This window comes from Sciurus vulgaris (assembly GCF_902686455.1).
Source record: "Sciurus vulgaris genome assembly, chromosome: 1".
Taxonomy (NCBI): Eukaryota; Metazoa; Chordata; class Mammalia; order Rodentia; family Sciuridae; genus Sciurus; species Sciurus vulgaris.
Window position 1 is genome coordinate 170,788,221 of NC_136461.1, and position 25,818 is coordinate 170,814,038.

The 25,818-nt window shown below is 36.4% G+C and overlaps 1 protein-coding gene across 2 annotated transcripts; it reads right to left on the reverse strand.

Moving 5' to 3' along the window:
* Positions 1-181: 181 nt before the first annotated feature.
* On the reverse strand, positions 182-25,541 carry MTERF3 (mitochondrial transcription termination factor 3). 2 transcript variants are annotated; one of them, XM_079126314.1, is made up of 9 exons: positions 25,461-25,541; positions 23,406-23,565; positions 22,576-22,938; positions 21,045-21,197; positions 16,125-16,314; positions 11,773-11,920; positions 11,331-11,402; positions 3,758-3,919; positions 182-445 (listed from the first exon to the last, which is right to left on the reverse strand). In XM_079126314.1, exons 3-9 carry the CDS (start codon positions 22,907-22,909, stop codon positions 251-253), a joined length of 1,254 nt encoding a protein of 417 aa, XP_078982440.1. In that variant the 5' UTR covers positions 22,910-22,938; positions 23,406-23,565; positions 25,461-25,541; the 3' UTR covers positions 182-250. The 2 variants fall into 2 exon arrangements, with proteins under 2 accessions (XP_078982440.1, XP_078982441.1); XM_079126315.1 differs by having other exon boundaries at positions 23,406-23,518; positions 25,461-25,538.
* Positions 25,542-25,818: the final 277 nt, after the last annotated feature.

Sequence of the window (25,818 nt, forward strand, 5' to 3'; positions counted from 1 at the left end):
GTATAGTAAACTCTCACTTCTTTTCTCTAAGCTTGTTATATTTTAGTTCTCTCCTTCCTGAGGAGAGTAAAATAAGAATTAAGTCACTAGGAGCTTGTAAGAAAGTTCTACCGGAGTATATGTATCCAAATGTATAATAATATCAAGAAGCCGTTTCTAACAACAATTGAGACCCAAGGCATTTATTTTAAAATATATTTTACTCATACATGCTCATTTTACAACATTACATGTTAACATTGATCGAAAACTAAAGACTTTTTAAGAATTTTTCAAAGTCCTGTACTGAGGTTTTGGCAATCTCTTCACAAAATATTTCATCAGGAATAGATACTAATTTTTCCAAAGAGATGTAATTAGGTTTTGCTGGATCATACTGTGCTCTTCCCAAATAGGTAAGAAACAAGTGTCTTTCTTTGATTTTAAACAACCTTGTGTTAAATACCTGGAAAAGAAACGTTTAAAAAACACTATAGAATAAAAATGAAATTTCAAGTTTACTTGGCCAAATATTTTAGTAGGTTAACAAATATACTGACCACATACTCAGTAAATGTGATTAATGCAACAGGACTAAATTCTATAGCTTCTGTTAAGAAATTACGATTAAACGGACAAGGGGTATTGCTCAAGAGTACATGCCTAGCATATGTGAGGCTTGGTTTTGATCCCAAGCACCCCACTAAAATCATTAGATAAGAAATTATAATTACAATGGGACTCAAAGCTAACAACCAGAATAATAAATTAAGGGCTACTCCAGAGATAATCTATTAGAAGAGTAAACCCTCAGGCTTCATCCCAAAACTAACTTGAGAATAGGGCTTAGAAATGTTTTAACAAGCCTTCTAGATGATTCCAATAAATGATCAAGATCTATGTTAGCAAAAAAATCTGTAAGGTTTCCTAATCTGAAAAGCTTCCCTATTTCTAAAATTCGTATTGCTCCTCTGCTGGAATCAAAATAAAATGAATTTTATCTGTTTGGGGATCAACTAGGGAAAGTATGTTTCCCCACTTGGGGTTAAAACTACCAATGAGTAGGGAGAGTGGGAGCAACTTTAAAAAGGAATAAGAAGCAGGCCCAATCCCTACAGCTCACTGCAAGAGAGGAGGGTGCAACAGGAGGTCTGACCACACCTCAGCGAGGTTTGCGGGGCTTCTGGTAAGGCCCAGGTGACCTACTCTGTGAGTACTGGACCTCCTCTCTTGCTCGTTCCAGATACAGTGAGAATACTCAGCATGGCACATAACCTCCGAGCCTCTTTCCCAGTGTTCAAGTGGAAACAAAATAATAACAGTTGACTTGGAAAGGACACTGTGCAAAACTGTTGAGAACAGTAACAAAAAAAGTACAGGGTGCTAACTCAGCATGGGGCTGGTGTGCTTTTGGAACAATACATATCCTTTTTCTGTCTCTGTAAAAACAAATGACATCCTGTTCTGCCCTCATTTTTGGTAACTTAATTTCCTATTATAACATTATTATTGCTAAAGAAGATGGAAGACACTTTAGTTTTAGTTTAGTTTTTTTTTTTTTTTTTTTTAATGTTTCCCCCGCCCAAGTATGGCTCCGAGGCAGTAACTTTTGGCTTACAAAATTATTATATGAGACAAAACTACAAGTGATTCTGAAGTTCCCAAACTATGATTAATTTCCTAAGTAAAATAATAGTCTGAAGCATTTATATAGCTTTTGACCAGATAATGTTTGCTTTTCCAATAACTTAAGGTTACTTTATCACTGAATTGGAGGGGGGCGGGGGGTTGTTGACCACCAAGGATCACTTTGCCATTGTCACAAAAATTTCATCTCATTAATGAGATGAGATTAGTCTTAGGGATTGGGGAAAAAAAAAAAAAAAAAAAAAAAAAAAAAGTCCCCTAGCCTGAGAATTACTGAAATCCAGTTGGGAGGGGAGAGTCAGGTTTAAGGGGACCCTGAATATAACCTCCTTCTTCCTTAGAGATTTCATGTTCATGACTCTGAAACTGCTTTTGTTATCTTTCACCTTCTGCAACCTCTTCTTTAAACTGAATTCACCAGTTATGAAGTTATAATTCTTTCCCCATTTTTAATTAATCCTAAGGTATATATGCCAACCACAACCATTACTGCATGAGAAAATTAGTTTCATTCCACTGAATTTTAAAACATTTGCCAAAAACTGAACCTTTTTACCAGTTCCCCTCATAGCCTGTCAGTTAATGTACTTCCCCATTAACTTTTTATTTTGATTTTACAATACTACCCAGACCTCAGGAGCCTGAGAATCCCAAGTTGGAAATGACAGTTACATGACTGGGCTTTGAACAAGTGATTGTGATGTACCTGTCAGTTTACAGTTTCCTCCACTGGGAAGGTCTCTCTCAGCCTGTTAAGTGCCACTCATTATTTAATTGAGAAACACCAACACCAGGGTGGTGGTGTATTCTGATAAAGAGTGTGGGTTTTTAAACTCCACTGCCAGAGTTCTAATCCTGGCTCTGTCCCTACTTGGTAACCTAGGGCAGGTTACTTAATCCCTTTATGCTTACTTTCTTCATTTGTAAAATAGGTATTAAAAATAGTACCTCATCTGGTGGTTGTCAGAATTATTATAATGAGTTAGTACAAGGAAAGCAGTGGAGATGGAGTGGCACCTGGTAAGCACTCAAGAGCTCTTACTATGATTCTCCTACTTCTACCTGTCCTCTGGTTAAGAATTTAACATTATGTAAAGTAATCATATTCTTAGAACCCTGTCTACCACACTGCATTCTAAGTTCCACAAGAACGCAGCCATATCTTCTTGATTTTTATATCCTTAGTTTCCACACAGTGGATGCTCATTATGTACTAAGTGAATGACTAGACCACTAAGATTTAGAGGGGACAAAGGTCAGCTTCTCTTATTGTAATCTACTGTCATTGAATTATCAACCAAACCAGGGTAAACAAATTGTCACTGGTTTTCAGTTGAAAATTACTTACATTATAATTGCTCCATCAGCCAAATTCATACAACTGTAGTTTCTAACACTGTTATTATAATGTGCCAGGAAAATCCTGGATTAAGGGCCATTCATAGTATGATAGGCCAATAAACATTGCTATATGTGAAGGAACTGGACCAAATGCAGTCTAGTTCTATCGGTTGTCCTAAGGTCATATTTCTTTTGTTCCTCTGTATATCACCAACAGGAACATGCCTAGCCCAGAGTAAAGGAATCACTTTAATGAAGTTTCTTCTGTCATTTATCTGTTGATCATTTGTTCAACAAATATTTATTACATGCCTACTAAGTACCAAGTATAGATCTAGACTTGGGGATTCAGCCATGTGTGAATCAGACAAGGTCTCTGCACTCAGGAGGTAAACAGGCATGTCTGATTACTTTAGAAAATGTAACTGGCTTTGGCATAATGACAAATTGGAACTGTTTTATGCTTTGGTAGGAGAGCACTACAATATCACTTGTTAATTCACAGATTTAAGACTGAATAAAAAGTTCATGGAGCATTTAAAGGATCTTTAGAGAGAAATGGAGAAAAACACAAGGGAGAGACAGTAGATTTTTCTGCCTGATTCCAACAGGAATGAGGGGAAGGTGGCAACCAGAGAGACACAGACAAATCACTAATTCTCTTCAGGAGATGTGGACCTCTGCCCTGCAGCTGTGAACATCCCACAGGTGCACCACACTATGCGCCTGGACAGCAGCCGCGAGTGCAGGGCAAGGGCAGCTTTCTCAGAGTGAGCCCTGAGCTGCATACCTGTGGGAACTTGACAATGATGTGGTGGGGAATGCTCATCACATTGTGCACATAATCAAAAGTCTCCGTAAGTTTCCTTTTATTTGCAGTTAGCATCTTTGGGATTCTGGTGATCATATGTTGAATTTCATTATGATTAAAACCAAGTTCAAGACGATAAACCTACAAGAAAATTAATTTTCTATAAGTCATGAATAGAAATAATAATTTTGGTACTATGCCAAAGGACACATTGATTCTTTCAAAATTTAAAATAATGACATTTTAAAATCTGGGGACAGCCTGTCAATGCCCTCAAGGGATTACTATTTACTGCTTCTGGGGTAAACTGAATTTCAAACCCATCTCCTAAAAATGATGGGTGATCATCATGAAGGAGCAGCATAATTATGAGATGGAGTAACATAACAGTGCACAAGGGTGGCCTGGGCAGGCTGGTGGATGGGCCAGGTACAAACAGACCAGTAGTAAGATTCCACAGTGCTTTTGAGCTTTCATTCCCAAGCACACTCTCATACATGTTATTGAAAAAACTACCTGTCCAAATTCCAAACAGATGACAAAACTAAACACTCAAACAGGGAATAGGTGTCCATCATTCCCCCACCAAGACATCACTCTTAATATTCCTTACTTTATCCCACCAGAGTCGAAGCTCCACAAGAGCAGGGACTCCTCTCCCTAGCACTGACTGAGAATGAAACTTTATTTATTTTTATTGCTTCCTTTTAGTTACACATGACAGTGGAATCCATTCTGATATAATTACAAAAGCATGGAATATATCTTATTTTAGTTAGGATCCTATTCTTGTGGATGTACATGATGGTGGGGTTCACTGTGATGTTTTCATATATGTATACAGGAGAATTATGTCAGATTCATTCCACTGTCTTTCCTTTTCCTATCCCCACTCCCTTTCCTCCATTCTCCACTGTCTAATCTACTGAACTTCTATTCTTCCCCCCCTCCCCCACAGCCCCTTGTTGTGCATGAGCTTCCACATGTCAGAGAAAACATTCAACCTTTGGCTTTTGGGGACTGGCTTATTTCACTTAGTATGACAGTCTCCAGATCCATTCATTTATTGGTAAATGTCTTACTCCATTATGTGTGCATACCACATTTTCTTTATCCACGAATGAAACACTTCAGTACCTCAGAGAATAGGCCTTATATAATTTTAGATACTTCAACAACTTTGAACATTTACTAGTCAGTTGTCATACTTTTCTTTGGAGGAAGGACAATAAAGAATATCTGATATGTTCTGTGATGGAAGTAGAGCTGGCAACTGGCACAGGTGTCAAGAACAGCAATGTGCAGCCCACTGCTCTGTTCACAAGAGTCTTTCAAACTCACTCTCCAAATGCCCTAAGACATAGAAAGACTCAAGATGGGTAAACAAAGCATTTTCACAGACTGGTAACATAGACGAGGAAACAGAGACATAGCCTCTCATGCCAAGCCACAGAAGCAGTTTCTAGATACACTAACAGCTACCAGTGTCTGCAAGATGTGGTAACGCCTGGTCAACACATGAAAATATCAGCTGGGGAGGTAGGACCAGAGAGCTGGACCCAGACCAGCTGGGCCCAGCCCACAGTCTAGTGCCCCTGCAGTTGACCATCTGTCAACACGTGGAGGTGCCTCTGCCCACCAGCAGAGAATATACCCCAGGTGGAGGACACTATCCCTAGAGGGGCAGCATCCTTTCTGGATCACTGCATTATCAAGTTCCTCCAAGACTTCAGGCTACTGAAGACTAGGAGGTGAGATACTGGAAAACTGCAGGGACACTATAAGTCTATAGGGGGAAACTGCAATACCTCAGATTTGCACTCCTAGCGGGGAATATACATGAGCAATATGAGAAAACAAGGGAACAAAGTGTCCCAAACAAAACTAGATGTTACATCAATAAAATCCAATGATAGCATGGCAGAAGAAATGTCTGAAAGGGAGTTCAGAATGTACATAATTAAAATGATCAGAAAAGCAAACGATGAGAAAAGAGAGCAAATGCAGGCATTGAATGATTGCACCAATCAACAGTTAAAACAGCAAATGCAGGAAGCAAAGGATCATTTCAATAGAGAAAGAGATTCTGAAAAAAAACAAAAACAAAACAAAAAAACCAATTCTTGAAATGAATGAAACAATAAACCAAATTAAAAACTCCATAGAAACAAATAGGATAGAACACCTGGAAGACAGAATCTCAGACATTGAAGAAAAAATATTTAATCTTGAAAACAAAGTTGACCAAACAGAGAAGATGGTAAGAAATCATGGACAGAATCTTCAAGAATTATGGGATATCATGAAAAGATCAAATTTAAGAATGACTGGGATTGAGGAAGGCACAGAGAAACAAACCAAAGGAATGAACAATCTATTCAATGAAATAATATCAGAAAATTTCCCAAATCTGAAGAATGAAATGAAAAATCAAATTCAAGAGGCTTATAGGACACCAAATGTACAAAATAACAACAGATCCATACCAAGGCACATTAATGAAAATACCTAACATACAAAATAGAGATAGAATTCTTTTTAAAATTTATTTTTATTGTAAACAAATGGGATACATGTTGTTTCTGTTTGTACATGGAGTAACAGCATACCATTTGCATAATCATACATTTTTTTTTTCACATAAGGGAGTTTATTAAGCAAACAGAGTGTCTCCCTGCAGGGTAAGAGAGAAAATGAGAAGAAAAGATAAAGAGTGCGCTCTATAGAGGGTGGAAAAGCGAGGAGGAGAAATAAAGTGAGTCAGGGGGAGAGAAAACATAATAAAAGATCGCATAATCATACATTTACATAGGGTAATGATGTTTGATTCATACCGTTATTTTTTCCTTCACCCCCACCCCGCCCACCTCTCTTTTCCCTCTATACAGTCCCTCCTTCCTCCAAAATAGAGATAGAATTTTAAAGGATGTGAGAGGAAAAAAAATCAAATTACATTCAGGGGGAAACCAATATGGATATCAGCAGATTTCTCTCTCCAGACCCTAAAAGCTAGAAGGGCCTGGAACAGCATTTTTCAAGATCTGAAAGAAAATGGATGCAAACCAAAAATCTCATACCCAGCAAAACATACCTTCAGATTTGATGACAAAATAAAACCCTTCCATGATAAACAAAAACTAAAAGAATTTACGAATAGAAAGCCGGCACTACAGAATATTCTCAGCAAAATATTCCATGAGGAAGAAATGAAAAACAACGATTTAAGTCAGCAAAGGGAGGAACTACCCTAAAGGAATAGCCAAATAAAGGAGAAACCAAGTCAAGTTAAAAACCAAAAATAAGCCAAAATGACCGGAAATACAAATCATATCTCAATAATAACCCTGAATGTTAATGGCCAGAACTCATCAATCAAAAGACACAGCTGGCAGATTTGATTTAAAAGAAAGATCCAACAATATGCTGCTTTCAAAAGACTCACCTCATAGAAAAAGACATCCACAGACTAAAGGTGAAAGGATGGGAAAAAACATATCATGCACATGGACTCAGCAAAAAAGCTAGGATATCCATCTTCATATCAGATAAAGTAGACTTCAAGCAAAAGTTAGTCAGAAGGGATAAAGAAGGACATTTCATACTGCTTAAGGGAGGCATAAATCAGCAAGACATAACAATCATAAATATTTATGCCCCAAACAATGGCTCATCCATGTATGTCAAACAAATTCTTCTCAATTCCAGGAACCAAATAGACCACAACACAATAATACTACGTGACTTTAACACACCTCTCTCACCACTGGACAGATCTTCCAAACAAACTTGAACAAAGAAACCACAGATCTCAATAACACAATTGATTAAATTTAGACTTAACATATATAGAATATTCCATCAATGAGCGAATACACTTTCTTCTCAGCAACACATGGATCCTTCTCTAAAATAGATCATATGTTATGCCACACAGCCACTCTTAAAAAAAGACAGAGATACTACCTTGTATTGTATCAGATCATAATGGAATGAAATTAGAAATCCATGACAAAATAAAAAACAGAAACTACTCCAACCCATGGAGATTAAATAATATGCTACTGAATGATACATGGATAACAGAAGACATCAGGGGGGAAATAAAAAAAAAATTCTTAGAAGTAAAGGAGAACAAAGATACAACATATCAAAATCTCTGGGACACTAGGAAAGCAGTACTAAGAGGAAAATTCATTTCATGGAGCACATTCAGTAAAAGAAGGAAAAGTCAATAAATAAATAACCTAACACTACAGCTGAAAGCCCTAGAAAAAGAAGAACAGATTAATACCAAAAGTAGTAGAAGACAGGAAATAGTTAAAATCAGAGCTGAAATCAATGAAACTGAAACAAAAGAAACAACTGAAAAAAACTGACAAAATAAAAAGTTGGTTCTTTGAAAAAATAAACAAAATTGATAAACCTTTAGCCACACTAACAAAGAGAAGGTGAGAGATAACTCAAATTACTAAAATTTGGGATGAACAAGGAAATATCATGACAGACAGGATTGAAATACAAAACATAATTAGAAGCTATTTTGAAAATCTATACTCCAACAGAATAGAAAATCTTGAAGACATCAACAGGTTTCTAGAGACATATGATCCACCCAAACTGAATGAGGAGTACATACACAATTTAAATAGATCAATTTCAAGCAATGCAATAGAAGTCATCAAAAACCTACCAACAAAGAAGTCGAGGACCAGATGGTTTCTCGGCCAGGTTCTATAAGACCTTCAAAGAAGAGCTCATTCCAATACCCTCAATATCCTCAAAATATTCCATGAAATAGAAGAGGAGGGAACTCTTCCAAACTCATTCTATGAAGCTAATATCACCTGATACCAAAATCAGACAGAGACAAATGGAGGAAAGAAAATTTCAGACAAATATCCCTAATGAATAAAGATGCAAAAATTCTTAACAAAATTTTAGCAAATCACATACAAAAACATATTAAAAAGATAGTGCACCATGATCAAGTGGGTTTTATTCCAGGGATGCAAGGTTGGTTCAACATCCAGAAATCAATAAATGTAATTTACCACATCAACAAACTTAAAGTTAAGAATCACATGATTATTTCAATAAATGCTGAGACAGTGTTTGATAAAATACAGCATCCCTTCATGCTCAAAACACTAGAAAAAATAGACACAGTAGGAACATTCCTCAACATTGTAAAGGCTATCTATGCTAAGCCCATGGTCAATATCATTCTAAATGGAGAAACACTGGAACAAGGCAGGGATGCCCTCTTTCACCACTTCTGTTCAGCATCATCCTTGAAACTCTAGCCAGAGCAAAGAAATTAAAGGGATACGTATAGGAAAAGAAGAACTCAAACTATCACTATTTGCCGATGACATGATTCTATATTTAGCGGAGGCGGAAAATTCCACCCGAAAACTTCTAGAACTCATAAGTGAATTCATTAAAGTAGCAGGATATAAAATCAATGCTCATAAATCTAATGCACTTTTATTCATAAGTGATGAATCCTCTGAAAGAGAATTTAGGAAGATGACCCCATTCACAATATCCTAAAAAAAAAAAAAAAACTTGGGAATCAATCTAACAAAAGAGGTGAAAGACCTCTACAATGAGATCTACAGAACACTAAAGAAAGATATTAAAGAAAACCTTAGAAGATGGAAAGATCTCCCATGTTCTTGGATAGGCAGAATTAATATATTGTTAAAATGGCCATACTACCAAAAGTGCTACATAAATTCGATGCAATTCCAATTAAAATCCCAATGACGTACCTCACAGAAATAGAGCAAGCAATCATGAAATTCATCTGGAAGAATAAGAAACCCAGAATAGCTAAAGCAATCCTTAGCAGGAAGAGTGAAGCAGGGGGTATCACAATACCAGAACTTCAACTACACTACAGAGCAATAGTAATAACAAAAACAGCATGGTATTGGCACCAAAATAGACAGGTAGATCAATGTTACAGAATAGAGGACACAGAGACAAACCCAAATAAATACAGTTTTCTCATACTAGACAAAGGTACCAAATGGAGAAAAGATAGCCTGTTCAACAAATGGTGCTGGAAAACTGGAAATCCATATGCAGCAGAATGAAACTAAACCCCTATCTCTCACCCTGCACAAAACTCAACTCAAAATGGATCAAGGACTTTGAAATCAGACCAGAGACCCTGCATCTTATAGAAGAAAAAGTAGGTCCAAATCTTCATCATGTTGGCTTAGGACCAGACTTCCTTAACAGGACTCCCAAAGCACAAGAAATAAAAGCAGGAATCAGTAATTGGGATAGATTCAAACTAAAAAGCTTTTTCTCAGCAAAGGAAACTATCAGCAATGTGAAGAGAGAGCCTACAGAGTGGGAGAATATCTTTGCCACTCATACTTCAGATAGAGCACTGATTTCCAGAATATATAAAGAACTCAAAAAACTTTACACCAAGAATACAAATAACCCAATCAATAAATGGGCTAAGGAAATGAACAGACACTTCACAGAAGATCTACAAGCAATCAACAGATATATGAAAAAATGTTCAACATCTCTAGTAATGAGAGAAATGCAAACCAAAACTACCCAAAGATTCCATCTCACCCCAATTAGAATGGCAATTATCAAGAATACAAGCAACAACAGGTGTTGGCGAGGATGTGGGGAAAAAGGTACACTCATACACTGCTGGTGGGGTTGCAAATTGGTGCAGCCACTCTGGAAAGCAGTGTGGAGATTCCTTAGAAAACTTGGAATGGAACCACCATTTGACCCAGCTATCCCACTCCTTGGCCTATACCCAAAGGACTTAAAATCAGCATACCACAGTGATGCAGCCACATCAATGTTCATAGCTGCTCAATTTACAATAGCCAGATTGTGGAACAAACCTAGATGCCCTTTGACTGATGAATGGATAAAGAAACTGTGGTATATATACACAATGGAATATTACTCAGTCATAAAGAATAAAATTATGGCAAATGGATGAAATTGGAGAATATCATGCTAAGTGAGATAAGCCAATTCCCAAAAATTAAAGGCCAAATGATCTCTCTGATAAGCAGATGAAAATACATAATGGGGGGTGGGAGGGAGGCAAGAATGGAGGAAGGATGGATTGTATAGAGGAAAAAGAGGGGTGGGGGAAGGAAAAATAACAGAATGAGACAACATTATTACCCTGTGTACATGTATGATTACACAAATGGTATGACTCTACTTCATGTACAACCAGAGAAACTAGTTGTACCACATTTGGTTACGATGAATCAAAATAAATTATGAAAAAAGAAAAAAGCAAAGGAGAAATTGTTTCTCTAGATGAAAATATAAATAAAAATCTTGCCATTGAAAAAAAAATATGAAAATATCATTAAATAACATAAGTTGCTTGCTAGATATTTTTATATTATATTTTACATTTTTGACATTTAAAAATAAAATTATTTTAAAATCCAATTTTCTTTAAGATGACAGTAGAAATTTATTCTCTTCAAAGGGATTAAACACATAAAGAAAGAAAATGATTTCTCAAAGCTTTACATTGTCCTACCTTCATATTTTCTTTCACAGGCTCCAGACTTCCAGTTAGTAGCCTTGGAAGACGAACAACCAGATCTCTAGTCTACAGTTATAGACAAAACAATCTATTATTAGTATATATGCATTTTTACCTAGTTTGGAAAACTAAGGCATTAGAGGGAATAAGCTAAAATTTAAAAGATGACTCAATTAGACAAATGATAGGAATCTCAGAAAAATATAATGCTGTTTGAGGAAAAAAACAAATATTGAAAACAAACCTTAAGGATTCCAAGTTGATGGAATACTATAAAACGATGCAGTTTTATGTTTAAACTAGTAGTGTAGTTCATTTGCTTACATAAGATACCAAGAATTTATAGGATTCAGACGAGCCAGCATTTGTTCGAAACAAAAGTTTAACAGTCACTAAATGTACTAATGAGAAAATGTTCAGTCTCTTCATTCTTTACCTTCTTCACATTAAGTTCAAGTTCTTTTTGAAAAAATCCCAATCTGTTATCCAGTCTTTCCACTGAAAAATTCAGCAAAAATGGGGCATTTCTGACCATCTGTGCAATATCTGCCTTACTAAAATTTTTTGATTGTAGATAAGTCACCCTAGAGAAGTAAATAAAAATACATGTCCATATGATAAACATGTACTAGCTTCACACTTTTGAAGAACTTGAAAAAGTAAAGGATAAATAAAACATAAGTAAAATAAAATAGAATATAAAATAAAATAGAAAATGGTGTGTAATAGAAAAAAATAAAAGAGAATAAAACCATTCTGTAATAATGGCCCAAACATGGATAAAAACTGAACATTTATTCACTAAGTCCTAGAATGATTTTCATTTAGATTTGAAAATAGAAAACAATTCTGAAATTCACCAGCAGGGAGATTCCTTTTTCATTTAATATGAGTTATTGGTAAGAAAAAATGAACTTTATCCTTTTTTTTTTTTTATTGCTAAGAACAGAAAACACCAACTAAGAATATAAGAGATCTGGAACTCTATACCAAGGACCCCTGAAGCATGGCTATAAATAAGAAAGGAATTTTTTTTGCAGGGGGGAGCACTTGACCACTCAGCCACACCCCCAGCACTATTTTGTATTTTATTTAGAGACAGGGTCTCACTGAATTGCTTAGTGCCTCACTTTTGCTGAGACTGGCTTTGTACTTTTGATCCCCCTGCCTCAGTCTCCCGAACCACTGGGATTATAGGTATGAGCCACCATGCCCAGTGGAATTTTTGTAATGTTAGTATATTAACCATAAATTTTCATAAATAATTTTACTACAGTCTTTTAATATGTGTTTTGTTAACAACTCAGAAATTTTTCCAAGTTTCTGGGAACCTAAACATGGTAGTATAATATAAAAAGTTTAACTATACAATAACATTTTTAAAATCTAAAAACACAGTAAAAGGTCATTTTATTATATGCCTAAAATGTATCAAGATGTGATTTTTTTTAATTCTTATCAGAAAAATAAAAAACATTGTGAACCAGATAAATTATCCACATTGCATTTGAAGAAATATAGATTCAAAGAAGTTAAATAATTTGTCTTGGATTATCAAATAATTAGTGCTAATACAAATTTGAGTGTAACATGCCTACATCTAAAGCTATGATGGTTCTATATCAGAATTTAAATTACTTTAGTAAGATGAATATTACTCCTTCAAAGTAGCTCCTTTGAAGCATCAGAGGAAATAATTGATAAATTTAATTATACAAAGAAACACTATAAAAGCCAAAAGAAAAATGACTCTGGGAAAAATAATTGCAACATGCCTTAAAGAAAGAACCAATGTTCCTAAGAACACTTACAAGAAAAAAAAATGGCTCAATTAAAAATGTTGCCAAGTGTAGTGGCACACGCCTATAATCACAGTGACTTGGGAGGCTGAAACAGAAGGATTACAAGTTGGAGGCCTACCTGGGCAACTTAGCAAGACCCTATCAAAATAAAAAATAAAAAGAATGGGGTGTAGCTCAGTGATACGGCACTCCTGGGTTCAATCCCTGCCACAAAAAAAAAAAAAAAAAAAAAGAAAAGAAAAAATGGAAAAGGCCACATATGATTTAAAGAAAAGGAAATTTAAATAGGAATTCAACACATAGAAAGTAATTTGAAACATGAAAAGAACTCCAACATTTGTTGTTTAAAACAGTTTCCAAAATTAACAATAAGGTATTATTCTTATTTGTAAAATGAAAAGAAATCATAAAGTTGATAACATTGTATTAGTGATGATTAATACAGAAATTGGCACTTCTGTATACTACTGGGGTAAGTACAAACTGAAAAACAAGTCAGATAAATGCAATATCGATTAAAATTGCAAATGAATATGTCCTCTGATCTAGCAATTCCACATTGGGAAATTTATCCTACAGATAATATTTGTGAAATCAGGTGTATAGAAGTCACTAAAGGATTGTGACAGGAAAGACCAGGAAGACCCTGGAGGTTCATCAGTAGGGAACTAGATAGATCTGTAGTATGGACTGTGCTGGGTGGCTGGTAGCGGCTCCCTAGGTGAGTCTTAGAAGGCCAAGAAGCAGAAGTGCGAGGGGAATAGGATAAGTGTTTTGGGGGACGGTAGGCAGCCAGCTTCAGTGTCTGACTAAAATATTATTAAAATTGCTATCAACATTGTGGTGATTTTTTTCAATAACAATTAAGATATAAAGCCAACCAGAGCAAAAAAATTTTAAATAATTTAAATGTAGATTATTCTTTGAAAATTGTAGATAATTATTTTTATACATTTAAAATTTTTCTTGAAAAGGAAATGAGTATATGAAATCAGTGGTGTTATATAAATTCTAGAAATAAAAAAGGCTATTCAAAGTAGAGCCAGAAACTAAGTTTGATTAAATAAAGATTATCATGTCCTTGCCCATTCAGAAGTTTATTTTTTATCATATGTCCTTTTGATACATATGGATGGATGTATTCCTATTAAAAAATTCTAAGTAATTAAAAAATGTTCCACACTTCAATTTGACAGTTAGCCAGGTTTAGGAATCACAGATAAAACTACATTAGAGAAGATCCCTCAGCTCTTATGAGAATGTGTGATCTTGAACAGGTAACTGAAGTTCCTTTAAAGTTTAAGTTGCCTTCACACTATTAAACATAGGGAAACATCATGGTGCAGTAGCCAGCCCTCTGGAGTTGTATTAACTGGGTTTGAATCCCAGCTCTGCCGCTTAACATTAACTCTTAATCTCAGGCAAATTACTGAACTTCTCTGTGCCTACCATGTACAATAAGGACAATAAAAATTATGGTATAGCCTCTGACAGGGATCCCCATTGTGAGGTATTGATACTTCTTTGGAATAAATTTTGAGCAACAAGGCAAGCTGGCTGACTAATGGGAAAGAAATCAGTGTTCTGACAGCCAGGGGGAGCAGCACTGGATGTAGAGCTTCCTGGAATCACTTTCTTTCCCCTTTATTGTGACTGCCTGTCTGTATCACACCAGACTTTAAGCTGCATGACCGGGCAGAGCACAGGTTTTATGTCTGGAGTCCAGCCCAGTGACTTGAATACATAAGGGCTCAAGTTGTTCAGTGCAAGGAATATGTTTTGTTTGTTTGTTTGTTTTTCCTAATTCAGAGAAATGGTATAAGAAATAGCAAAGTTTTCTGAAATGTAGGGAGGCTCAATACTAGTGTGGAAAATAGTCTGGGGGTCAAGATTAGAAGCAAGGCAACTAGAAGACCGCTGTAGTAATCTTGGTATGAAATGATTGGGACCTGAAGCTAAGTATCTCAAGTGGAGATTAAGAGAAACACACGGATTGATTTCAGAGAAAATAAGGTAGAACCTATGGGCCTTGGTGATTTGTTAGATGTGGATGCCAAAAGAAGAGAAGCCAAAGTTAATACCAGCATTTCTGACCTGGATAACAGGGTAAATAGTGACCCCATATAGCAAATCATGGAATGTGGACTAATTTAGATGGGAGAGAGGGGTGGTGATGAACTCAAAATGTTAATTTCAGGACAGTGACTTGTCTTACTGTGTGGTTCTTCATGCTTAGCAGGACCTTCACTCACAGATCAACATTGTCTCACTACTCTCACAAGTCAATAATTCTTTGAATGTAGTACAAACATGTTTATTAAAGTGCTATTTAAAGACGAAAAAAGGAACCACCAAAACAGTTAACTTAAGACATGATTAAGAATATTATACAATAATTAGTCAAGAGAATGTCAAATGTCTATTATCAAAAATTGGATATAGTGCCGGGGTCAGTGGAGCACACCTGTAATCCCAATGGCTCAGGAGGCTGAGGCAGGAGGATCATGAGTTCAAAGCCAGCCTCAGCAACTTAGTGAGGCCCTAAGCAACTCAGTGAGACCCTGTTTCTAAATAAAATTTTAAAAGAGTTGAGGATATTGCTCAGTGGTTGAGTGCCCCTGAGTTCAATCCAGAACCTCCCCAGTTCCCCAAAAAAACTGGATATAGAAAAACCACACAAGATTATGTTTTCATAACTAAGGGTACTCTCAGAAGATATAGCATTTTGTTCAGTTATAAAAAACCAACTTATGCCAGTTTCTGAAAAGAAATGGTTAAGTACTGATTTAGCAATAAGATGAAACAATAAAATAATGGGCAGTTGAATAAATTATTTAAATAAAAGAAAATCCATAACAAAAAAATAACATTCATGTTCATTATCTCAGTAGATCCTTGTACAACAGAGAATTTAAAAACTTCTTATACATATATTTCCTCTACAACCACTTCTTAGGTTATGTGAAAATCATTCTAAAAGTCCTACCTGATCTTAAGATTTTCAAGGTCTTCAGAGAAAATAGCATAGTTTTTAGTCAGGAATGGTCCCAATTGGTTATCCTCTAAACCCAAATCCTTAAGAAACAGGAGTATTTGCTTAATATCTTTCTCAAAATCCAGCCTTAGAAGAAAGTTGGCTGCATCTGGATGTTTTTCTATCTTCGACAAATCCACTCCTACAATAAATTGTAAACACTGTTTGAAAATCACTTCTTAGTTTAGTCATTAAAATTCATACATATAAGCATAAGAAATTACTGATGAATAACTTATTCAAAGGAGAACTGAGATAGACAATAGAAACTTCTAAATATCTGCAAGCTAAACTGGTTGCAGAAATAAAACGAATTAGAATGAATTATAGTATTTATTTCAAAGACATGTAGAGGGAAACAAGTATTTGTGGCTAAATTTCTCCCAAGACAATTAACTAATCACTGGATCATCATCCTTGTCTATGACTTCTGGGATATGGTTTGAAAGATAGTTGGGATCCCTTAATGATCTCTATAGTAACTGCTCAACTGGTAAATCTTCAGGGTACAAACTCTATGAATAAATTCTTACGTTGAAATTTTTAAATCATTCCCTTAGTTAAAAATCTTTATTTAAAAAATATGTTCATGATCCCCTTCATAAGGGGAATAAAAATTACCCTATTTCTTACTGATCAGTAGGCATCTCCAGGTCTTTATTGCAGAGACAAGAACGATAAAGGGGCTCACAAATGTCTGAGTGAAAATGGATACACACATACAACTCTCAAACACCCCAGAAAGCAGAAAGCACAACCTTTACAAACCTTTCTAATCTAATGTAATCTAAGTAAACAAGACAAGAAATGTAAGAGTCAAAAAGGGAGAAAGCAAGTTGATATTTTAAAGTATTCTTTGCTTTCAGATACAGTTAGATTTCAGCATTAATTAGGCAGAGAATCAAAGAACCTATAATTCAAAATTCTCATTAAAACTGAGCATTTCATTCTTTTCTCTTTTATCTGATTTTTAAGAAGATGAAAATCAAAGGCCCCTCCAACATCTTTCAAATAAACATTTATGTAACATAAAACTTTAAGTTTAGACTCAAATTTCATAATCTTAAAAATATGTCTTCAGATTAAAAATAACCGATAGAAATAACTTTATAGTATTACATATACACATAATGAAATAAAAACATTCTTTCTGTAATGGTAAACATGATCAAAAAAATAAATCATTGTATTCATAAGTCCAAATACATTAGACCCAAATATAATTTTAGATCCAAATATCTTGATATTAAACAGATAACAACAATTAGCAAAACAGATTAAAACAGAACACACAGACACACACACATCAAAATGAAGACTAGAAAACAGAACTAGGATAAAGTAATTCACTGTACACTAATAATGGTATTTTATATCAAGAAGGAAAACATATTCATTAAAATATAATGGGACCACTTACCATACTTCAGAAAAAATTAAAAATTCTTTGTGTCTCATGCAAAATTAATTCCAGATAGATTCAGAATTTAAATGTACACTAACTACTGAAAGAAAACACAGAACTCAAAAATCAGTATTAAGTTTAACTTCAAAAAAATAAGATGCAGTGGCTCAGGAGGCCAAGGCAAGAGGATCGTGAGTTCAAAGCCAGCCTCAGCACCTCAGTGAGGCTGTTAGCAACTCAGCAAGATCCTGTCTCTAAAAAATAAAATATGTATTTAAAAAAAGGGTTGAGGATGTGGCTCATGGTAAAGTGCCCCTTGGTTCAGTCCCTGGTATAAAAAAATAAAAAATCTTATGTATACATCTTATATATGTGTATATATAAGATATATGAATGGCTTTCTGTGTGATTCATATTTGTTTGGAAAAAGGTCTGGAAAACAATCATTTCAGTAAGTGGTCGCTTTTGGGAAGTGAAATGAAGATGTAAAGAGGATGGAAGATCTATTTCTTGTAATATATGCATTTTAAACAACTAGATGTAATTCATCTGTAATTTTAAAATAATGATATTAATACAAAATAAATCCAATTACTTGATGGATAAGAAACAAAATGGAAACCAGTTCCAAAAAGCTGGGAGAGAGGAACTTTAAAAATAGCACCAAGGGCTCAGACTTCAAATTTAAGTAAATACCAGAGCTTTCATGTGTTGACGTGCCTTGCTCAGCACAAGCTGTCACATCATAACTGTTAAAGCAGAAATCCTGAAAAGCTACTTTTTAATAGCAATGGAAAAGAGAATCTCATCAGGAGAGCACCCTGTTCAGTCAAATCACTTGGTTTCACTCATGATTTAATTAACTTGAAAATACAGTCACTGAATGCCTGCTATGAACCAGGACTTCTGCTAAGCACTGGGGATAGAAAAAATGAGTAGTACATATGATCCGAACTGTAGGCAAGCAGTCTAGTTGGGCTTTAGCTTAACTGTTCAGTAATTACAAATATACAATTGCATTCAGGTACAGTTACACATATTTAGCTATCAGTAAGGTCTGACAGGCAACAGATACTGCCCTAGAAAGTTAAAATGGAAAGAATGTTAAGAAAGGGACTCAATAGTGTGGCATGCATGGACAGAGAGAAGGGAACATTGGAGGGCACTGATAGCACCAGAGACATGAAGGCCAGAGTTTAACAGGGCCCAGAGGGATATGGAAGCTATTATGGAAGGGCTGCTCAGGAGGAGCTGTTGTCATGGAGAAAGCAACAGGACCCAAAGAAGGGAGGAAACATGGGAAACACTCCCAGTAGGTCCTCCTAGTCTCTGTCCTGCAGGTACCTCCCACCAGTTGAAGCTGCCCAGAAGCCAGCTGGCTGCCTGCTCTAAAGCTCCAGCAGACAGCATTTGGCCTCCTGGGATACAGAACAAGCAAAAAAAAGGCAGAAACAGCTCTGCAAAGCAAACAGAAGGACTAGGACTTAGTACTCAAAAACACAGTTTGGCAAAGCAATCACAGTTCCTCTAAGTCACTGTCTTTTAGTTACTTCTAAGACAATGCTGCTTAGTATCAGCGATAGAAGAAGGAATGGTGGAACCATATCCGAAGCTGTGAAATGCTGTAATTCATGTACAGGTAAGGACTGCAGCTTAGGATTGTCTTGCATCACAAGAGCAGCTGCCATAGGCAAAGAAAGCTGTTTTGAAAAGAAAGGTGACTGGCTTTCATGCTTATAGCAGATGTCATCTCCCATCTTTGAACTCGGTGGATACTCTATTGTATGTAATTTGGGGGGTAAAACAGATGTTTTGATGTATGCATATGCTATCGAATAATTACATAAAATTATTAACATATTCACCTTCTACACACTCACCTTTTTTTATGACAAGAAAATTTAAAATCTACTGTTAGCAATTTTCAAATATACAGAACATTAACTATAGTCATCATGCTGCACTCTGGCCCTCTAGAACTTATTTTTCCCATCTAACTGAAACTTTGTATGTTCTGACCATTATCTCCTTATGTCTTCCTCTACTTGCCTCCTCCTTCCACCACTCTACTCTCCGCTACTATGTGTTTGGCTTTTTCTTTTAGTTTTCACATGTAAGAGAGATCATGTGGTATTTGTCTTTCTGTGTTTATCTTATTTCACTTAGAATAATGTCCTTCATTCATGTTGTTGCAAATGGATTTCCTTAAGAATGGATAGTATTCCGCTGTGTATAGCATGTTTTCTTTATCCCTTCATTTACTGATGTACACTTATGTGGATTCAGGAAAAACCTTATTGTGCCTCTGATATGGGACTTAGTACATTACCTTTCATCCTTGTATTCCAAGTACTCTAGGGTATGTGTTTAGATGTTTCTGGATACTTGGAGTTTGTTATGAACAAAGGCCATTCCATATACATTTGTGTCACATTCAGCTAATTCAACACAGGAACAGAAGTATAAACAATCGTCACACATTACCAAATGCTAGACTCAAAATAAGAAGGGAAGGAAGTGGGAGTTTAATGGAGGACCACTCTGTCTGCAGGGTCAAAGAAAACATTTTCAAAGTTACTGAAACTTAAGCTAACTTCTTCAGTTGTCAGAGCTGGCCAACCCAAAAAGGGATGAAGCTGAAAGGCAAGCAGGAGACAACCAGGAAGAGGCAATCAAAAGGATGAAATAAGGGGCTAGATTAAAAATAACCTGGCCCTTTCACTATCCAGATGCAACTAGTCAGCAAGCTAAGATAGTTAGAGAAGAAGCCAAGGGAGAAATAATCCAAATTAGGACACAGGCTCCAGGAGAAAGGTCAGGAAGTGATGGGGAAAACAGACAGTGGTGATAATACTGACTGGAAATCTGTAGCGATAGGTTATTGGAAGGTGTGGGAAAATTTGCCCCTAGAGACAAGGAAATTTAATCAAATGAAAACAAGGCAATTATTAACTCCCAGAAAAAGAAAAGTTACATAGGAAGGAAAACAATAGTAAGTACACTTCTTGTTAGAGTTGCTAACAATATTTATAGTCATAATGTGATCACCAACTAATGATGTATAACCGATTAACGATGTATCTAAAAATTATAATGTAATATACTGAGAGAATTTTAGAGAATATAGGAAAAGTATATGTGCATACATAAAAGATCAACTGTTGTCTGAAACTGATGAAACAAGGAATAGTATTATAAACAACTGCTTTTTTAAAATGTGGCAGTTAAGTACAAACAGTGATAAAAGTAGATACCTTTGGTAAATGGGATGCAAGGTCAGTAAGGATGAAACAGAATATGGTTTTACACTGGAGGCCTTTCACACTACTTGACTTTTGCTCACATGTGTATATACTACTTTGATAAAGATTAAAATGCTAAAGAGTAAGGTAAAAACAAAACAGAAAAACAAAAACAAAACAAAAAAAAATAGTGCACTAAAGTACTCGTAGGTCAGTCAAACTTACCTAGAAGCACTAACTTCTGCAGAGTCTCAGAATGATCTACGTAGTCTCGAAGTGTGAACGAATCTGGAGGCAACAGAGGGTCTGCAACAATCTGAATAGCCTCTTCCTCTGAAAGAGGTTGCAGTGGAGACAATGGAGGCAAATCATCCAATTCTTTGAAGCCAGCCATGTGGAAAGAGAAGCAAATTAGTGCTCCAGTGTATATGCTTCAAACTATTTCCCCAAACATCACTTCTTCCTTAGTTTGTGTCTTTTGCTGGTTAAATCTTGATATCACTTCAGAATTAAATGTTCAAGAAATCCGAAAAGAGTATTCTAAGTACTAAGAGGTAGGTTATGACTATTTAGAAAGATCAGCTACTGTTTCTCCAAGGTAAGAATTTGTTGGTAAGTTTCAAGGCACACACTTTTACTTTTCATTGACAGGTAAAAATGTTAGAGATGAACTGCTCTTCAAGCATATTTTGAGAAAGAGAATTAGTTTACTATAGCTTATTAACTTGGCCAAAAGAGCAAAATATTCCAACAGCCTGAATCACATAGGTTAGTCACGACATTCTGAAAATTCTGCTTTAATGCAGTGCCCTCTTCTCCTAGTTATTTTCTGGTGTCTTTAAGATGATGCCTAACTGTCTGTACCACCTGTAGTCTTTTGCTAAGGGGTTCCTCTGGTCTAGTATTGATTCTGGATCACAATCTTTTGTTCCATATTTTGTCTTATTCACTGACTACCCTATACCCTCCCACTTTTTTAGCCACTCTCTCTTCCCTGTGTCCAGCTCTCTTTCTTTCATATTCTACATAACTGAATATCACCACATTTATGGTGAAATTCTGAATTCCTAGAACCGGAGACGCTAGAAAGGAACGACTCACTAAAAAGCAATACAAAGGAACTTTGGGAGTGATATAACTGTTCTAGTTGACAACTGGTAGTTGTTACACAACTAAACGTATACATCAAAATTCAAAGAATTGTATACCCCAAAATATGGATTTTATTTGATACCAATTATACCCTAATAAATCTAATTTTGTTTTGTGTTTGTACTGGGATTGAACCCAAGGCTTGATGCATGCTAGGCATGTAATTTACCCCTGAGTTACATCTCTAGCTCTTTTTTTAAATTTTGAGAAAGCATCTCCCAGAGTTGCCCAGGCTGGCCTTGAACTTGAGATACTCTTGCCTCAGTCTCCCAATAGCTGGGATTACAGGCATGTGTCATCATACCTGGTCCCAAAAGAAAAAAAATTTTAAATATTCTAAGTACTGAAGTATTTAGAAAGCAAATGTAATTAAAAAAATATGATTTTATATATATATATAAAATAATCGATTTTATATGTACAAAATAATCTTATACACACTAACCCACAGATTCTTGTAAAATCAAAGTATAAAATGAATAGAGCTGGCATTGTTCCTTTTCTTGACTGGTACAAAGTATGACTAGAAATGGCCTAGCAGAATGTAAACAGGTAGCTTGTTTAAACTACCAGAAATGTAGAAATTCTAAAAGTTTAGCATTACCTTCTAGAGTCAGATCAGAGTCAAAGCAGGGCATCTTTTGTGTCTTCTCTGACTGCTCATTCGCCAAAGGAAGCGGGGTGCTTTGGGCAGAATTATTCTCTTGCCTACTTGAGTTGGTAGACTGGGAACTATTCCATAAGGAGGAAGTTCTATAAGTCTTAAATCCCCACTGGAGAAAACAATTGTCACAGGACATCTGAGGCCAAGCAGAAGAGCTTTGTAACCATGTTTTCCCTGGTCTTGGAAAACGTTTTGTGAGTTGTGTGGCATTAATGAAGCTGCTCAATTTAATTGAGTTGAAACTTCTGAGTATCTGTTGGGCTGACAAGGCCATTTTTCCTAAAGTAATCTACAAAGGAAAAACTATCAAAAGAGAAATTCAATTTACTTAAATGTTTAAAACTGTATTCAAACAACAAAACATAAATTGGAATTTTTTTTTCTAAATGAAAGGTATTTAATTCCATTTGATGACTAAAGTAATGAAATGTTTCTTATATACAAGAAAAGCCACAAACAAGGCATCTTATTTTTAAGCCAAAAAACAGGAATTTCTGAACTGGAATAATAAAGGTAAGATTTACAATTTAACAGCAAAAAGTAAAATCATTGGTGTAACAAAAGCATTAAAACAAAAACTTGTAAATGTTCAAATTACACAGAATGGAATCATCTGCTAATCATTTTTCTTTCAATACAGTGAGGTAATTAACTATTCTTTGAATTTGGTTTGAAGGACATTTAAGGAGAACATTGCTAATCAAAATAATATTGAATTATTCAAATGCACTTTATGTATATAGTCACAAAAGAAACAGAAAGAAACCTACTTTGTCTTAAATGAATCATCACAATATAATTATTGCTATGTAGAACAGTGAAGGTTACTTCTTGCTTCATTCTTAGAGCTGTCCCTGTTGATTATTTCACAGATGAAGCTGTTCTTAAAAGTGGAATTGAACAAAAATAGTTTTGTCAAATTCTGTTTCTCTGCAGGGAACAAGAAAAAGAACAGCCTTCAAAAGAAAAGGTCGAAATAGAAAGCAAAACAAAGTGACAGAAACAAATAAGAAAGCAGATAGGCATAAATGTATATTTTGACTGAAAAAGTTGTTTTTAACAGGAAGAACTGTTGCTACTTTAAACTCCAGGAATATGAAATATTTTTACACTTAGCCAGCTAATTAGAAAGGTAAATTTTATGTTAAAAAAGATAATCCATATAAAACACAGCATGGAGTTCTGCATTTGGGAAATGATTAATAAATGTTAACCATTATTGTTATTGACTACTCAACCAAAAATAATTAATTCTGTGAATTAATTCCTGCATACAACTTGGTGCTTTGTTCTTCTATAGTGTGGAATTCAGCTTGTTTTATGCTCTGCATTAGACTAAATACTTGAAGGTCTAATCTCTTGGAGATTTTGTGGTTTGAGGGAGTTTGTTGAAAAAGATTTTTAAGAGTGAAAGTCTCAGTTTCATTTTGATCTTAGGAAGTAAGTGTTCCCAATAACCTTATGGGACAGGTGACTTTGTTAAATTTTGGCAGGAAAGGAGCCTCCAAATCTGTCTCTGCCCCAGTCATAAGGACACTAAATTGTGAGCCAGAAGACCAAGGTAGTTATGCTACCTTGATAGGGGTCTAACAAATGTCTAGCCCATGATAGTGGTACAATTACCATTACTCAAAACAATTTTTTGGGGTGGTAGAGATAGAACTCTTATCACTGAACTACAGCCCCAGTGCCAAAATAGTGTGTGTGTGTGTGTATGTGTGTGTATACATATAATACATATATATATATATATATATTTTTTTTTTTTTTTTTCTGGTAAAAGCTAAGGATACAATAAAATGAGCTTTAGGTCCTTAAGAGCTTTAGCATTTTAGACATTAAAGTTTGTCCAACCACATTGTCCTGCCTCAAAGCAAACACCCCCCCCCCCCAGCCCAAATTCACTCTAGTCTCTCTCCATAATCAAATTAATATCCCTTCCACATCTGCCAGGTTCACTTTTAAATTCCATCCACATGCATTAAAAGACCTTTGTGAATATAACTGGTTTTAACCTTCCATTCTTCTTTGCAAAAGCATTATCTTTACATTACCACTTCTCTGCTATCTATATGTCCTAACACCTAATTACTATTCGTTCAGGATAGCAGCGCTGGGTCTTATCTCTGGATCCACCCTCCCATGACTATCCCCACCAGCCCAGAGTCTTATGCGTCAATGTTTGTTGAAAGGAAATGAATCAACAGCAAGTATAGTCAACTTCCTTGCCTACACAGTATTCAAAAATGGACATAGCTTTGCAAATGTGTCTATAAGCCCTGTGAAGTTTAATGGTTAAGTCTTCTAACACGGCCCTTGATCATGAAGATGGAAGAAAACACCCTGAAAAACTCAACACTAATAGATGATACACTCGTTCTCAACTGTCTACTTCTTTAGGAACAGGACTAAGAACTGAAGTAGACTGTTTTTCAGGGTTCCAGACTTCTACCTCTGTAACTAATAAATGAATTCAGCAGGTGAAAGAGGGACTATGGGGTGGCTTCGTAATAAAGGGCCTCTCAATGCTGTCGCCCTCGCTAGGCCGTTTAAAATCAGTCCATTTTAGTTCCTCAAACCGAACTTCCGCAGGAAGCCGCTTCACACGCTGGGCCTCCGGCGTCTTCCCAGAGCCACTACCAAACAAGCATGGTTGCGTTTCCCACTCATCCGCCGGGGGATATAGACCACACAGAACCAAACTCCCTCCGTGGAGCCAGGGAGACTTATAGGCCGTCAGGTTGGCGAGCGCCGCCTGGACGCGGGAGACCGGGGCCCGAGCCCCGCCGGGGACGCGCCCCTCCAGCTCCGGGCTCCAGCTTTACCTGTGGCGAGGCGTGTGCGTTGTCGGGTCCCGCGGTGGCTGTCGGGCTCGCTGGGCCGCGCGCCCCGTGCCGCCGCCCCGTGCCGCCGCCCCGTGCCGCCGCCCCGCACGCCGGCTTGCCGGCCTGCAGGGCCTAGCAGTCGAGCTCCTGGGCCCACGTGGGCTGCGGTCGGAGTGGGCGAGACCATCTGGCGGATGCGCGGGGGGGGGAGCGCCCTGAAAGCTGGGGAAAAGGCCTGATGGGAACCACAGCTGCGCTTCTCTCGCTCATGCTTTCCCTGAGCTCCTCGCAGTGGCAGTCTGAAGGCTAGCAGAGTGCCTAGAGATGGCACGGCCCGAAGGCCCGCTGGCGGCCAACC